General features: G+C 43.1%; 1 protein-coding gene across 4 annotated transcripts in view; it reads left to right on the forward strand.

The window, feature by feature from the left end:
- Nucleotides 1–17730, forward strand: part of PCYT1B (phosphate cytidylyltransferase 1B, choline) — a 142848-nt gene extending 125118 nt beyond the window's left edge. For 2 of the 4 annotated variants that reach the window (XM_019927724.2, XM_073799156.1), the window contains exon 8: nucleotides 13794–17730. In XM_019927724.2, coding sequence (XP_019783283.1) covers nucleotides 13794–14006 — 213 coding nt within the window. In that variant the 3' untranslated portion in view covers nucleotides 14007–17730. The other 2 variants (XM_073799159.1, XM_073799157.1) reach the window with 2 other exon arrangements.
- Nucleotides 17731–17982: the final 252 nt, after the last annotated feature.

The raw sequence follows: 17982 nt of genomic DNA on the forward strand, positions 1-17982 counted from the left end.
TAAATCCTCCAATCCATGAACACAGGATGTCTCTCCATTTACTTAGGTCTTTAGTTTCTTTCAACAATGATTTGCAGTATACAAGTCTTATATTCATAGATTAAATTTACTCTTATTTTTTTCTTTTTGTTATTTTAACTGGATTTTAAAAAATTTTTAGATTGTTTATTGCTAATATATAGAAATACAACTGATTTTTTTCTATATTCTTAAAAAAGAAGTCCTGGAGATGTAATGTGCAGCATGGTAATAGTTAATAATACTCTTGCCTATTTGAAAGTAGATCTTAAAAGTTCTCATCACAGAAATTTGCAACCATGTATGGTAACAGATTAACAAGACTTATTGTGATCATTTACATATATATATACACACACATATATATGTACATATTATATGTTATATATATATGTTGTACACCTGAAACTAATATAACATTATATGTCAATTATACCTCAAAAAATATATACATGAACATAGACTTTTTTCCTCTATTGTTTACTGCTCTATCCTCAGGGTTTAGATTAATCCTCAAACCATACATAGTGTGCTGTTGGTAAATGTTTGTTGAAGCAATGAATCTTTTGTGAGCTTTCAGATTCTCCATGCCAGGAAAACCCTCCATAATATTTTATAAGAGACAAAATGTTTCTTTTCAACACCATCTTAGAAATACTTTAGCCATGCTAGCAAAAAAAAAAACCCATCATATGTATATGCATACACGTGTACATATACATACATATACACATATACAGTTATTTATGCATACCTCATTTTGTTTATCCATTCATCCATCAATAGACATTTAGAGTGTTTCCACTTTTTGGCTATGAACATTACTATACATGTATCTATTTAAGTCTCTGCTTTCAAGTCTTTTTGGGTATATACCCAGAAGCAGAATTGTTAAACCATATGATAATGCTCTTTTTAATTTTTTTGAGGAACTGCCATACTGTTTTCCATAGTGGCTGCACCAGTTTACATTCCCTTGGCAACGCACGAAAGTTCTAATTTCTCCAGCACTTGTTGTTTTCTGTTTGTTCCTTATAATAGCCATTTTCATGGCATTGCTAAGTTTTAAGACTTAATTTTGAGAAAAGAAATATAAAATGCAGTTCGTGGATCTGAACTAGATTTCCCACTTGTCTTTTGGACAGTTTGAAAACTTTGTCTTCCAACAAATATTCAATAAAACATGAGTAAACATGAAAAGCTTCCTACTATGAAAGTTATGGAGAGCTGGTCATGAGCAGGGGCTCACTTCCTAGCTGGGTAGCCTTGAGCAAGTTCATTTACCTCTCAGCCACTTCCTAGGGTTGTTGGGAGGATTAAATTTTCTCATACTTTAAAGCCCTTTATAACAGTGCTGGGTACCCAGGGCACGTGTCGGGCACTGTTTCAGGGTGAGTTGTTGCTTATTGATTTGCACAGAACTGAAACTCTCCATGAGTTCCATCTTGAATATCAGGAGGTCCAAACCATCTGTAACTAGGATATTTTTTATTTCTTTTTTGGTGGTGCCAGAGTATATCTGAAACACTGAAACCTTTAAATGCATGTGTCAAGACATTTACTGCCTTACTAGATATTAAGAACTTTTTTTTAAAAGGGAAAACATTGTAGGAGGGGAAATAGAAATTTATTTTCATGTGGACAGGACTATAAATGGGGTTCTTTTCTTGGGAGAAAACTTTATAAATGGAAACCTCTTAATACAGCAAAAGACTGAATTTAAATTCAGTCTTTTCTCTTTGAAAATGCCATGCCACGGTCTTCATTATTTGTTATATTTCTAAAGTGCTTTTCTTTCCAGGAAGCTCATTACAAACTGTCTCCTGACCTGATTCAATTCAGCTCCTTCACAGGGGAACCACCCTTCAAAATGTACCAGAAACAGATCAGAGAGCTTGCAAATCAAGACCCATAGTTGTTTTGCCTGGATACTGCATTTTATAAAGGGTGACACCACTGTTTATCATTAAGGGTTCAAATAATTTCATCCCCTTAGGCAGAATATTCAGTTATGAGCTTGAGTCTTGTCTAGTCTCCAACTAGGAGACAAGTTGGAGATTCCTTAGAAAGTGGGCTTCTAATGGAAATGCTGACAATCCATTAACAGCCGGAGTGCTAGTGGCTGCCACTAAAAATATACTTAAAGATTACAGTAATAAAAACACATATTTCAAAATGCCTGCTAGGGGCTTCCCTGGTGGTACAGTGGTTGACAATCCGCCTGCCTATGCCAGGGACACAAGTTCGAGCCCTGGTCCGGGAAGATCCCACATGCCGAGGAGCAACTAAGCCCATGCGCCACAACTACTGAGCCTGCTTTCTAGAGCCCGCGAGCCACAACTACTGAGCCCATGTGCCACAACTACTGAAGCCCACACGCCTAGAGCCCATGCTCCACAACATGAGAAGCCCGCGCACCGCAACGAAGAGCAGCCCCTGCTCGCCGCAACTAGAGAAAGCCCGCACACAGCAACGAAGACCAACGCAGCCAAAAATAAATTTAAAAAATTTAAAAATAGAAATGCCTGTTAGAAGTTCAAGGATTTTTTTTTTCACGTTGCCATTAATAATAGGCCACCCTATCCTTTCGGCATTTGATTTTGTCTCATAAATGGGCTTAATCTAAATTAATGCTGTTGTACTACAGCATTTGTTTCTGTTTGATTTTGAGGGGTTTGGATGTCTTCTGGCAGAATTATCAGTGCCTTTAATGGAAGATGAATAATCGGTGTATTCATAGAATTATGGAGTTTTAAATCTGGAAAGGATCTCAGTGATCAGCAAGTCATCTCTCTTGTATCTGCTAGAGGAGATTTGAGCTCCTAAAAAGTAATGGGCTACAACTTAAAAAGGGAAAATGACTGCAGGGGAATTGATGTTGTGCCTGAGGCCTTAATATTTTCTTACCTGTGACATTATTGCAATGCCCTTTGGCCTAATCTCCTTGCCTCAGTTATCTTTCTTTCTTCCTAGCGTATCTTTTTTTTGATGGTAAAAATAGTGTGTTCATTGTAGAACTATTAGAAAGTAAAGAAAATAATAAAAGAAACTAAAAATCACCTCTAGCCTCATCACCCAGAGTAGTCACTGCTAATATTTGGCGGGTATTGCCCCCATCTTTCTTCCATCTACATGTATATATTTCCTTGCTACATGTATATATTTTCCTATTCTAAAATCATTTTTACTTTGCAATAGCTCATGAACATTTTCTCACATTACTGAATATTCTTTAAGGACTTGATTTTCATCAGCTGCTTAGTGTATAATCTCAGAGTTGTGCAAGATCTCTCTAACCTGTTTAGGGAGTTTGACGTTTTGTCTGTTGACACTGCAATGAATGTCCATGTACACAAATTTACATCTCTGACCATCTCCTCAGGAAAAAAAGTTTTTGTGCCTATTTGCCCAATTACCCCTCCGAACGGCACTACTATTTTACCCTTCCACCAGCAGTAACAGGAGTGTAGTCTTTTTCCTGAGCCCTCACCAACACTGGCCATTACCAATTAAAAAAGATAATCTTGGCGGAGTGACATCAAGATGGCAACATAGGTCATTCCTGACTTTGTTCTCCCTCACAAGAAGAACTATTCACAGAGAAGACACCACTGAGAGAATCCTAGAACACCTGGGTGAGGCTGGAGCACGCCCTGCACTACAGAGACCAAGACAGGTGGCATTAGAAGGGTAAGAGGAGCCGCTACGTGCTCACCGTACTGCCCCTCCCCCAGGCCAGCATGGCACCGTGGAGAAATCTCCCCCGAGCCTCTAATTCCTCCAGTGGCGAAAGAGGCCCAGATGGACATCCAGCTCTCCCGGCACTGTGGGTTCTTTCTTGCGAGACCATCTCTGGTCTTACCCCATGGTGACTGCAGAGGAATCTGAAGGACTTGACCACTGAGGATCTCATCATGCCACAACCAGCACTCTGATCTTGGCGGACCAAGTTCCTATGTGCAGCGCCCAAGTAGTAGCCCCAGCCAGCCACTTTGTCCATCTGCAGAGTCGAGTCATTGGCACCATCTGACCTGGGAACTCAGTGGAGTCCAAGTCTGTCTGATTTGGGTCCTCAAACAAAGATTTTTGGCCCTGGAGCCCGGTCTGTCCCCACGCATGCAGCGGAGCTGAGTTTTAACCCCCACTGACTGCTGAGTGAAGCTCCCAGCCCCACCCAACCAGAAAGCCTTGCGAGAACACCTGGGAAGCTGCATAGCCCAGCAATACTTGAGCACAGAGTCTGGCAGGCAGAGCTGACAGATGGCAGAGCAAAGCCAGTGGCTGTGTTCAGCTACGGAACTTAGGGTGCAGGTCAGCTTGAATCAAGACCACCCACAAAGAGCCTTTCTGGCCTTGGAGTTAGTTCTCCCACCGTGCCCAGGAAGGGAACCTAATTCCCAGCCCCACTCGTTGCTGAATACACCTTGCAGCCCACCCGACCACAGAATCTAACTAGAGCACACGGGAAGCTGCCTCGCTCATCCAACAACCCTGTGTACAGTGGCACTTGAACAGAGAGCAAAACTGGTGGCCCTGTCTGGCCAGGGAATTCAGTACACACTCTTGCCTGACTCAGGTCCCCAAACAACAAGCCGTACAGGCCCTGGAGCCTATTCTGCTGCCCTACCAGGGAAGAGAGGGTAATTCATGGCCTCACCTACCGGTGAGTATAGTACCCAGTCATGACCATCTAGTTATCCTGACCAGAAAACCCAGGAAGCTGTGGAGCCCAAGCTCCAGCCTCACTTGTGCAGGGAACCAAATCAGCAGTCCTATCCAACTGTTCTCAGGCAGCAGCAAGCCCTCCCTGCCCCGTCACCTCAGAACTTGGGCAGTGGCCTCACCCCAAAATAAACCCTGATAGCAAACCATTCCTGCCCAAGGATGTTACCAGCAAACACATCCAGAAACCCAAACTGAGCTGTCTCTGCCAAAGTACACATGTAAAGTCTGGAAGAGAAGACCACTTACTCAAATGTGCATATACCAATGTAAGAAATCAAGGATCAAAAATATGGTTAATATGACAGCAAAGGAAACTAATAAAGCTCCAGCTACTGACCCTAAATAAATGGACATCTCTGAACTTTCAGGCAAAGAATTCAGAATAATCCTCCCAAAGAAGTTTAGTGAACTACAAGCACACACAGACAACACAATTAGCAAAACCATACATGAACAAAATGAGAAACTCAAAGAAATAGGAACCATCAAAAAAAAAAACAACCCCAAACAGAAACCCTAGAGCTGAAAAATACAATGACTGAAGAACTCAACAATGAGCTTCAAAAGCAGACTCTACTAGGCACAAGAAACCTAGAAGTCAAGAAACTATCCAGTCAGGAGGAAAAAGAAAAAAACAATGAAGAAGAGTGAATAAAACCTATGGGAATTACAGGACACAATCAAAAGAAACAGTATGTACATTATGGGAATTCCAGAAGGAGAAGATAAAGAGACAAAGTGTATTATTTAAATCAATAATGGCTGAAAACTTCCCACAACTTGGGAGAGAAAGGGACATCCAGATCCATAAGGCACAAAGGACACCAAATAGGTTAAACCTGAGTAGGGCTACACTGAGATTATAATTAAATTGTCAAAAGTCAAAGACAAAGAATTTTGAAAGCAGCAAGAGAAAAGAGAAATTACAAACACTGGAACCCTCATAAGACTTCTGGTAGATTTCTCAACAGAAACGTCTGATGTCGGGAGAGAATGGAATGGTATATTCAAATTTTTGAAAAAAAACCATCAAGCAAGAATTCTATGCCTGGCAAAGCTATCCTTCAGAAATGAAGGAGAGATAAAGGTATTCCTGAAGAAACAAAACCTGAGGGAGTTTATCACCACTGGATCTGCCTTACAAGAAAGGCTAAAGGGAGTTCTTTGAGTAAAAGGACACTAAATAACATCATAAAACATAAGAAGGTAGCATAAAACTCACTGGTAATGGTAATTATATAGTCAAAGTTAGATTCTATAATGTAACAGTGGTACATAATTCACATAACTGTACATTAAAGGTTAGAAAACAGGACTTCCCTGCTGGTGCAGTGGTTGAGAATCCGCCTGCCAATGCAGGGGACACGGGTTTGATCCCTGGTCTGGGAAGATCCCACATGCCTGTGCACCAAACTATAGAGCCTGTACTCTAGAGACTAGAGCCACAACTACTGAGGCCGTGTGCCACAGCTACTGAAGCCCGCATGCCTAGAGCCCGTGCTCTGCGACGAGAAGCCACTGCAATGAGAAGCCTGCACACCACAACAAAGAGTAGACCCCAGTCGCCACAACTAGAGAAAGCCTGCACACAGCAATGAAGATCCAATGAAGCCATAAATAAATAAATAAGTAAATAATACTTTAAAAAGTTAGAAAACATAGTAAAAATAACCATGACTACAATAATTTGATATTGGTTACACAATATTTAATAATATATCAACTGTCCAGCAACAATAACCTAAAATGTGAGGGAGAGGACAAGCAAAAGTAAAGTTTAGGAAGTCTATTGAACTTAAGTCATTATCAGTTTAAAATAGTGTGTTATTATTTTAACATAGTCTATGTAAGCCTCATGGTAATGATAAGGCAAAAACCTTAGTATTTACACAAAAGAACATGATAAAGTTGTCAAAGCATACTGATACCAAAAGACATCAAAACACACACAAAAAACACAGCAAAATATGAAACAAGGAACAGAGGAACAAAACAGCTAGAAAACAATTAACACAATGGCAATAATAAGTCCTTCCCTATCAATAATTACTTTTAACATAAATGGACTAGATTCTGCAATCAAAAGATACAGAATGGCTAAATGGTTAAAAAAAAAAAAACAAGATCCGACAATATGTTGCCCACAAGAGGTACACTTTAACCTTAAAGACACACACAGACTGAAAATAAAGGAGTGAAGCTCAATATTAAAAAAAACAAACAACCCAATCCAAAAATGGGCAGAAGACCTAAATAGACATTTCTCCAAAGAAGACACACAGATGGCCAAGAAGCACATGAAAAGCTGCTCAACGTCACTAATTATTAGAGAAACGCAAATCAAAACTACAATGAGATATCACCTCACACCAGTTAGAATGGGCATCATCAGAAAATCTACAAGCAACAAATGCTGGAGAGGGTGTGGAGAAAAGGGAACCCTCTTGCACTGTTGATGGGAATGTAAATTGATCTAGCCAATATGGACAACAGTATGGACGTTCCTTAAAAAACTGAAAATAGAATTACATATGACCCAGCAATCCCACTACTGGGCATATACCCAGAGAAAACGATAATTCAAAAAGACACATGCACCCCAATGTTCATTGCAGCGCTATTTACAATAGCCATGTCATGGAAGCAATCTAAATGCCCATCGACAGACGTAATGGATCAAGAAGATGTGGTACATATATACCGTGGAATATTACTCAGCTATAAAAAGGAAAGAAATTGGGTCATTTGTAGAGACGTAGATGGATCTGGAGACTGTCATACAGAGTGAAGTAGTCAGAAAGAGAAAAACAAATATCATATATTAACGCATATATGTGGAACCTAGAAAAATGGTACAGATGAACCGGTTTGCAGGGCAGAAATAGACACACAGATGTAGAGAACAAATGTAGGGACACCAAGGGGGGAAAGTGGCAGGGGGGGTGGTGGTGGTGGGATGAACTGGGAGATTGGGATTGACATGTATACACTAATATGTATAAAATAGATAACTAATAACAACCTGCTGTATAAAAAAATTAAATTAGATTTAAAAATTAAAAAATAAAATTTAAAAAAACAAAAAAAAGGGGTGGAAAAAGATAATCCAAGCAAATGGTATATTTTAAGAAGTCGGGGTAGGTGTACTTACATGAGACAAAATAGACTTTATAGTAAAAATAGTACAAAGAGACAAAGAATGTCAACATATAATGATAAAGCGGTCAATCCATCAAGAAGATATAATAATTGTAGATATTTATGCATCCAACGTTGGAGCACCCAAATATATAAAGCAGACCTAAACTGAGAAACATCAATACAATAATAGTTGGGGACTTTAATACCCCACTCTCAACAATGGATAGATCATCCACACAGGGAACCAATAAGGAAACAGTAGATATGAACAACGCTATAGATCAACTGAACCTAAGGGACATATACAGGATATTCTATCCAATAAAAGCCAAATATACACTCCTAAGTGCATATGGAACATTTTTTAGAATAGACCATATGTTAGGCCACAAAACAAGTCTAAGCAAATTTAAGAATATTGAAATCATACCAAGTATCTTCTCTGACCACAATGGTATGAAACTAGAAATCAGTAACAGGAAGAAAACTAGAAAATTCACAAATACATGGAAATGAAAAAATACTCTCCTGACCCATCAAAGAAGAAATGAAAGGGGAAATAATTTATCTTGAGACAAATGAAAATGGAAATACTACATACCAAAACTTATGGCATGCACCAAAAGCAATTCAAAGAGGGAAGTTCATAGCAATAAATGCCTACATTAAGAAATAAGAAAAGTCTCAAATAACGTAACTCTATACCTTAAGGAACCAGAAAGAGCAGAACAAACTGAGCCCAAAGTTAGCAGAAGGAAGGAAATAAAGATTAGAGCAGAAACAAATGAGATAGAGAATAGGAAGACAATAGAAAAGGTTAACAACACTTTAACAAAACTAAGAGTTAGTCCTTGGAAAAGATAAACAAGGTTGTCAGACCTTTAGCTAGACTCACCAAGAAACAAAGAGAGAGGACTCAAATCAACAAAATTATAAATGAAAAGGGAGACATTACCACTGATACCACAGAAATACAAAGGATTATAAGAGGCTACTATGAACAATTTATACACCAACAAACTGGACTAACTAGAATAAATGGACACATTTTTAGAAACATACAACCTAACAAGACTGAATCAGGAAGAAAGAGAAAATCTGGACAGACCGATTAGTATTAAGGAGATTGAATCATTAATCAAAAATCTCCCAATGAAGAAAAGCCCAGGACCAGATGGCTTCACTGGTGAATTTTAGCAAGCATTTGAAGAAGAATTAATGCCAATCCTTCTCAAACTCTTCCCAAAATACTGAGGAGGTGGGAAACCCCCAAACTCGTTTTACAAGATCAGCATTACCCTCATACCAAAGCCAGAAAAGGACACTCTCAGAAAAGAAAACCATAGGCCAATATCCCTTATGAATATAGATGCAAAAATTCTCAGTAAAATACTAGCAAACTGAATTCAGCAGCACATTAAAAAGATCTTTCGCCATGACCAAGTGGGATTTATCCCTGAGATGCAAGGATAGTTCAGACACAAATCCATCAATGTGATGCATCAATTAATAGAATGAAAGGAAAAAAATCATATGATCATCCCTATAGATGCTGAAAAAGCATTTGACAAAATTTAACAACTATTTATGACAGTTGTTAAAAACTACAAACTAGGTATAGAAGGAATATACCACAACATAATAAAGGCCATATATGACAGCTAACATCATACTCAATTGTGAAAGGTTAAAAACTTGTCCTCTAAAATCAGGAACAAGGCAAGGCTGCCCACTCTCACCACTCCTATTCAACATAGTACTCAAAGTCCTAGCCAGAGCAGTCAGGCAAGAAAAAGATATAAAAGGCATTAGGATTGGAAAGGAAGAAGTAAAATAGTCTCTATTTGCATATGACATGATTTTATACATAGAAAATTCTAGAGACTCCATCAGTAACCTGCGAGATCTAATCAATTCAGTAAAGTTGCAGGATACAAAATTAACATACAAAAATCAGTAGCATTTCTGTACACTGATAATGAATTATCTGGAAAAGGGACTTAAATTATCCCATTTACAGTAGCATCAAAAAGAATAGAATACTGGGGCTTCCCTGGTGGTGCAGTGGTTGAGAGTCCGCCTGCCGATGCAGGGGACGTGGGTTCGTGCCCCGGTCTGGGAAGATCCCACATGCCACAGAGCGGCTGGGCCCGTGAGCCATGGCCGCTGAGCCTGCGTGTCCGGAGCCTGTGCTCCACAGCGGGAGAGGCCACAACAGTGATAGGCCCGCGTACCACACACACAAAAAAGGAATAGTATACTTAATTTAACCAAGGAGGTGAAAGATCTCTGCACTGAAAGCTACAAGACACTGAAGAAAGAAATCCAAGAAGACACCAATAACTGGAAAGATATCCCATGCTCATGGATTGAGAGAATTGTTAAAATGTCCATACGATCCAAAGCCATCTATAGATTCAATGCAATTCCCATCAAGATTCTAATGGCATTTTTTTTCAGAAATAGAAAAAAAGTCCTAAAATTTATATGGAAGCACAAAAGACCCTGTGTGGACAGCCAAAACAATCTTGAGAAAGAAGAACAAAGTGGGAGGCATCACACTTCTTGCTTTCAAACTATACTATAAAGCTGTAGTAATCAAAACAGTATGACAGTGGCATAATAACAGACACATAGACCAACAAAACAGAATTGAGATCCCAGGAGTAAACCCATGCAAGGGAGCCAAAAATACTCACTAGAGAAAAGACAGTATCTTCAATAAATGGTGCTAGAAAATTGGACATTTACATGTAAAAGAATGAAAGTAGACCCCTATCTTACACCACCCACGAAAATTGACTTGAACTAGATTAAGGATTTCAATGTGAGATCACAATCCATAAAATTCCCAGTAGAAAACATCAGAGCAAAACTCCTTGACATGGGTCTTGGCAATGATTTTTTGGATATGACACCTAAGGCACAAGCAACAAAATAAATGAGACTACATCAAACTGAAAAATTTTGCATGGCAAAAGAAACCACCTACAAAATTAAAAGACAGCCTACGGAAAGGGAAAAAATATTTACAAACCATGTATCTGATAAGGAATTAACATCCAAAATATATAAAGATCTCATAGAGTTGAGTAGCAAAAAACCAAGTAATCCAATTTAAAAATGGGCAAAGGACCTGAAAAGACATTTTTCCAAAGAAGATATACCAATGGTTAACAAGTACATGAAAAGATGTTCAACATCACTAAATCAACAGGGAAATGCAGATCGAAACCACAATGAGATATTATCTCACACCTGTTAGAGTGTGAGCAATAAAAAGACAAGAGAACAAATGCTGGCAAGTATGTAGAGAAAAGGGAATGCTTGTGCACTGTTGGTGGGATTGTCAACTGGTACAACCAATATGGAAACATTATGAAGGTTCCTCAAAAAATTCAAAATATGATCCAGAATTTCCACTTGTGGGAATACAGTTGACCCTTGAACAGGTTTGAACTGCATGGGTCCACTTATACTTGGATTGTTTTCAGTATTAAATACTAAGTTACTACATGATCTACAGTTGGTTGAATCCACAGACATAGAACTGTGAACGCCGAGGGCCAACTCCAATGTTTTACACCGATCTTTCGACAGCAGAGGGTCAGCATCCATAACCCCCCCATTGTTCAAGGGTCAACTGTTATATCTGAAGGAAATGAAAACACTGTGTTGAAGAGATAACTGCACCCCTGTGTTCATGGCAGCATTATTGGTAATAGTGAAGACATGGAAACAACCTAAGTGTCTGTCAATGGATGAATGGACAAAGTTGTGGTTTATACACACACACACACACACACACACACACACACACACAATGGATTATTACTCATCCATATAAAAGGAGGAAATCCCACCATTTGTGATAACACGGATGGACCTTGAGGGCATTTTGCCAAGTGAAATAAGTCAGAGAAAGACAAATACTGTATGATTTCACTGACAGATTGTGTTTACCAGAGGTAGGGAGTATGGGGAGGGGAAATTGCATGAAGGGGATCAAAAGGTACAAATTTCCAGTTATAAGTAAGTACTAGGCATGTAATGTACAACATGATCACCATAGTTAACATTGCTGTATGGTATATATACAGGTTTTGAGAGTACATCCTAAGAGTGTTCATCACAAGGAAAAAATATTTGTATCCATATGAGATGATGGATGTTAACTAACCTTATTGTAGTAATTATTTCACGATTTAAGTGAAATCATTATGCTGTACACCTTAAACGTATATAGTTTAAGAACCAGAAAGAGAAGTTCAGTTGTTCATACAATTGAATTGTATGTCAATTCTATCTCAAAACTGGAAAAACTTTTAAAAGGTTGGGAAGATGAAAAATATCTTTAGCAATCTGATATATTAAAAGAGGTATCTCCCATCACTTTGCGTTAGTTTATTAGTGATGCCAAACAGTTTTTAGAGTTCATTTATAAGTCTTTTGTGAGTTACCTGTATGTGCCAAATGGTCGTTATATTTTTTGGTTTCTAAGCTCTGTTTATATACTAAAATGCTTTATTTGTATTTAAATGTTGCAAAAATTCCCCCCCCCCCTTTTCTTTTTGGCAGTACGCGGGCCTCTCACTGTTGTGGCCTCTCCCGTTGTGGAGCACAGGCTCCGGACGCACAGGCTCAGCGGCCATGGCTCATGGGCCCAGCCTGCTCCGCGGCATGTGGGATCTTCCCGGACCGGGGCACGAACCCGTGTACCCGGCATCGGCAGGCACACTCTCAACCACTGCGCCACTAGGGAAGCCCTCCCCCTTTTTTTCATTTGCCTTGTACCTTATTTCATAGTGGTTTGTTGTTTTTTTTTTTAGGTACAGAAGTTTTAAATTTTCTATACAGCCAAACATCAATCTTTTTTTTTTAATGGTTTCTTTTTTTGCTTTTATGCTCATACCCAAAGGTATTTCTACATCACCAATCTTACCATACCCTTCTCTTGATTAAAATCTTCCAGGAGCTCCTCAGGAGAAATCCATCCTCCTCCTGGTGCTCCAGCCTCAACTACTGTCACCCTATAGGCACTTGGGGCCCAGTCAGGCCAAGCAGTTATGCTTAGCCCTGTCTACTTAGCACCTTCTGTTTGGAAAGCCAGTCCTCACCCAGCCCCACGGGCTCACCACCCATCTCCACCCCATCTTCCCGCATGCCACTGAAGCCCCAGCTTCGATATGACCACCAACTTTATCCTTTTCTTCCCCCCATGCCCCTCCTCACCCAGGTAACTCCACTCCAGCCCACAGGGTCTCCTTGCTTGTCCTGGGACGTGCACTGCATGCTCCCTTCTCGGAGTTCTGTCTGGAACGTGCTTCCCCCCGATTGCCATTCATGTAGTCCCCTCCTCACCTCTTTCAGGTCTCTGCTCAGACAGCATCTTCTCAGTGAGGCCTTCCCTGAGCGCCCTACTGACCTTTGCAGCCCACCTGTCTCCCCGGCCCACACCCCAATCTGCTAACCTCTCTCGTTGTAGTTTTCTCTCAGACCATAGTTCCATCTGACACACCTCATATTTTGTTTATTGTGTGATTCCTCCCTCATATCCATGAGGATAGGGATTTTTGTTTTATTTCCTGCTGCACTTCGAAGTACCGAGGACATTGCCATTTGCCTGGCACATCAGATAGCAGTTCGATTTGGAGATGGAGGAAAAGGTGGTAAGAAGGGGTGAGCCCCAAGAACCAGCCGGGAGGATAATCTGATGTGGCAGCATCTTCCTGCCCCAGAATCTCACTCAGCCCCTCCCCAGAGATAGTCTGGGGAACACGGGCTGTCATGCGAGCCTGCGTTTGTGCGTGCAGGTACTTAGAGCAGCAGCTGTCCTTCCTGCCTTGTTTGTTTCCCTCCCGCCTCAGAAGGCTCCTTTAACAGACGCCTTCTCTCCCTTCTCTCTCTAGAAGCAGATGTTCCAGGAGAGGAGTAGCCGGATGCTGCAGGCCTTGTCCCCGAAGCAGAGCCCTGTGAGCAGCCCCACCAGGAGCCGGTCCCCTTCACGCTCCCCGTCGCCCACCTTCTCGTGGCTCCCGAACAAAACCTCACCCCCCTCCTCACCCAAAGCCGCCTCAGCCTCCATCAGCAGCATGAGTGAGGGGGATGAAGATGAGAAGTAAAGGCTGCTGGGAGAAAACAAGAGCCACGCCACCCAGGCTGGGGGGAGGGCGGGGGCACGGGGGATGCCTGAGTGGCGTGGGAGCTGCAGCTCGGCCAGGAGACCCTGAGCTCTGCTAAGGGAAGGCCTTGAGACCAGCTCTCCGTCAGTCTCCACTCAGCCTAAGACTTGGACTCTGCATGGAGGTTTCCCGCCAGACAACCTATACAAACCTTCTTAGCATCATCTAGAACCACTACTTTAACCTTGCTAAGGAAAGATGAAGAGCACCCCTGGGAGACTTGCACTGAGTGGCGTGCCTTCTGCTTTGGTCCTTACACTGGCCCCCACCAAGCATACCACCTGTGGAAGCGTCTGCTCCCTCAATCTACTTCCAGCTCCTAAGGGCCCTGCACGTTGCCTCCTACCACCCGAGCTCTACCAGAATAAAGTTGTTTCCAGTAGAGGTGGCACAGTGCTTCTGAAGTAGTCAAGCTACAGACAAAGGCCAACCTTCTCAGTTTAGCCACGAGACCTGATGTTGCAACACATCAATTCTTTCCAGTTCCAGGAACGCGGCGTCTAGACCAAGCCTTGCTTTAGGCTACGTATATCAAAGGTCACCTAGCGTGAACCTCAACTTCTTATTCCAAGGACAGTTTTGTCAAGGAGAACGCCACCTAAGGCGTAATGTCTCCTGGTTGTACTCTTTCATCATTGGTTTGACTTGTTTTCCAGAAACTACCTTAATCTGTGGGAAATGCAACAAAACAGAACATCATATATATACATACATATATATATATATATGTATATGTGTGTGTATATGTATATGAAGGAGCCGCTTTGCTTTGGCTCCAAGTTTAGCAGGTGGTAGATGTTTCCTGAAGCTTCTCCTTCAAGGATGCTGTTACGGAATGGCTTTTCCCATTTCTGACCAGTTAACAGTTTCACAGACCTCAAGTAACGGTTTGCTGTACCAAACCACATAGTATACCAATAGGGGGTGCTACCTGCACGTAGCTGTTCTATGTATGCTCCCAATACGCCATCCAGGGTGTGTACCATGTGCGATATGAATCTATGGTGGTGGCATTTTCCGTTATCCCCCTCTACTGCTCTCACCCTAATACCCTGCTGAAACCCTTGGTCTTAAGAACTACCTGGTTCCCTTGTGACTTGGGCACTTCGTCAGCTCATCCTGCATTCCCGTAGAAATGTCCCAGCCACGAAATCAGCATGTTGTGCTCACAGCCTCCCATCATCTTCCTGGGTAGAGGAAGGCTCTGAATAGTTTCGCCGAGCGAGGTGGAAACCTCAGCCGGACCTCAGCCTCTGGATGTTCCAGGTAGTCCTGTAATTACCCACCTCCCCGGCCCTAGGTTTCAAATGGGATGAAGACGCTAAGTATGCCTGCTGAGTTGTCTGAAGTTACTGTCCCCTAAGCACAGGTGGAAATGAGCAGGTAGAGGCAAGATGTAGAAGAGGCATTGGGTAGAAGAGGCATTGCCCGGCTGTCCCAGTAAAGCCAGAGGCCCGACACAGCAACTTGCGGACAGAGCCCGGCATCTCGTGACAGAAACTCTCCCTTTCAGAGACCCTGGGAAACAGCCTTCTGGGTGACAAGTGGGGCAACCAGTGAAGGAAGGTGGCATGTCTTTCCCCCTCGTGTTGGGGTTGAACTACCTCCCTACCCACCTGGAGATAAGTGGTGTTTGTTGGGAAGCAAAACCGTGCGGCTAAGCTGGCTGGGAACCCCCTTATCTGGGCACTTCCTCCGGAACCGTGTCGAGCACTCACAGGGCAGAGAGCTGGTGGGAACACGGCACGTGCGAAGAAAACTTGTTGCCGTCAAGGCCCACAGCACTGCTCTGCTGAGAGGGGCAAAGGCCCCGTTCTTCCACTGTGCCCGTTTGGTCTCTCTCCCGTCGTGTACCCAGGGCACACTGGGCATGTATGCCCACCATCTCCTGAGTGGTGACAGGGTGAGGAGGCCCGCTGGGGAAGGCAAGGCAGTCAGAACAAGGGAAGAGAAAAGGAGAAAGAGGTGCCTAGAGAAAGGCAAGTAGGTTAAAGAGAATCTGCGCGCTCAAACCGTTTCAGGGCCTCCCTTTGTAGGGGAAACGCTCTTGGGAATGCCTTTTATGGGCTTTGGCCACGGCCCAGAGCAGATGAATCACTTTTACCTGATTCCTGCTCTGGAGCAAATAGCTTGGAATTGATGTATCGGGCAGATTCTAAGTTTGCCGGCCTCACGCACCATACTGACAGGTGCCGCTTATGTAACTCATCAGATTCAGTGCCATCCTAGCTGCCAATTATGGGAAATGACCAATGCCTGGGATATCCCAGGGATGGGCCGTAACAACCCACAAGCGGATTCTAGGTCTCACCCTCTGTCCCGCTCCTGACCTGTAACAATACCTCCCCACCCTAAGGCTACGAGATTACTGAGAAGGAATGAGGAGATTCTGCAACCCAACTTTTGATGCGTCCTGGCCACCAGTTTGTCCCTGCCCCTCCTCTCCTGCTTGGGAGGAGATGGGGCGGCTCTTTGTTTGGGCCGGCCACTCAACAGTAATGGCCAAGAGTGCGTTAAGGCTGGAATGAGAGATGTACAAAGTGTGACACAAGCTTGCAGAGGTAAGCGGGAATGACAAAAAGCAAGGAAAGGTTCTTTTGCCCTAGACAGGGAAGGAAGCTTCAGACTGAGGGCTGGAGAAGAACAGTTTAGGTCATGGAAGGAGGCAGGTTACATGAAGATGGGCAGGAGGGGGGGCGTACTTCCTTTCCGCTCCCTTACAAGTGTCACTCACTCCCTACCAGGTAAAGGAGCCAGGCTTTCTTTCACAGACACCCAAGGTTAGTGGGTACCTGTGCAGGATGTGGGTTCCCGTCCCCCCACCCCGTCCAGCTTCCCCATTTCAGCCCTTCTCCATTAGCTGCCACATCTTCCTCCTGGGGACCCTGAAATCAAATGTTCACCAGCTAAAAACATGGGGCAACTGTAATGTCATAGTCACATTGAATGGCCCGTCTCTGGCAAGCCAACTCCCGTGGGCCAGGACTTTACAAAGGCAAAGGAAACCAGCCCCAAGAGGAGTGATCCCAAGACCTAAGTCTGCCTTCTGACCTGCTGTGCGGGGAAGAGACACAGCTGCGGGATGGCCAGCTTGCTCCATGCCTTAGGCTGGAGTTACTGAGAGTCCATCCTTGGAGGGAGGGACGGGAAGAGCATGGATTCGTTCTCTCCATCTTCGGGACTTACCACCCAGGCATACCCCAGGGAGAGATTGCGAGATGGCGACCTACACTCAGCTGAATCAGATGAACCCGAAGGGAGCAGAGATGTCCCTGTTCCTCAAGCATCCGTTCAGCACTAGTCTTGGCCATCAGATTTGTCCTTTTTTAAAAAAACACGAGCTCATGAGGCGTTTGCAACTTTTACTTTCTCTCTAGACTTGAGTTTTTTGTTGTGTCCCTGCAGTGTGTCCCGGGACAAAGCCATAAGATCATACATACTTAAGACTATGCTGTACACGTGAGACAAGACGACGACTCGTCTGGGTTAAAGCCCGACCTTACGCCCAAGCATCTGCTCTGGTGCTGAATAACGCGAACTTCCAGAATCAGCCCCACCCCTCCCCAACCCACTCCTACCCCTGCACATGCCCCCCCCCCCCCCGCTCCAGACCCACTCCTGCTCGCCAACGGGACACGGCATTGCCAACGTGTTTATAAATAAAGGGATGCAGAATTGCACTTCTCCTACTGTGTTTCTTAAAAGCGTGGTGCTGTGCGTTCCTACTTATGAGCTCTGGCGCAATACGGAGGAGTGCAGGTGTGGCCGCTATCGTGCCTCCGCCCAGCCGGGCCCCAGCCCTTCAGAATGATGGGTCTGCGTGCAGTGCAGCACGGGGCCAAGCCTGGAGTTGCCAGCTGGCTCACGCCTGACATGCAAACAACCTAAAGGTCCAGCAGCAGAGGAGCGGATGAAG

Source organism: Tursiops truncatus, chromosome X (assembly GCF_011762595.2).
Source record: "Tursiops truncatus isolate mTurTru1 chromosome X, mTurTru1.mat.Y, whole genome shotgun sequence".
NCBI lineage: Eukaryota > Metazoa > Chordata > Mammalia > Artiodactyla > Delphinidae > Tursiops > Tursiops truncatus.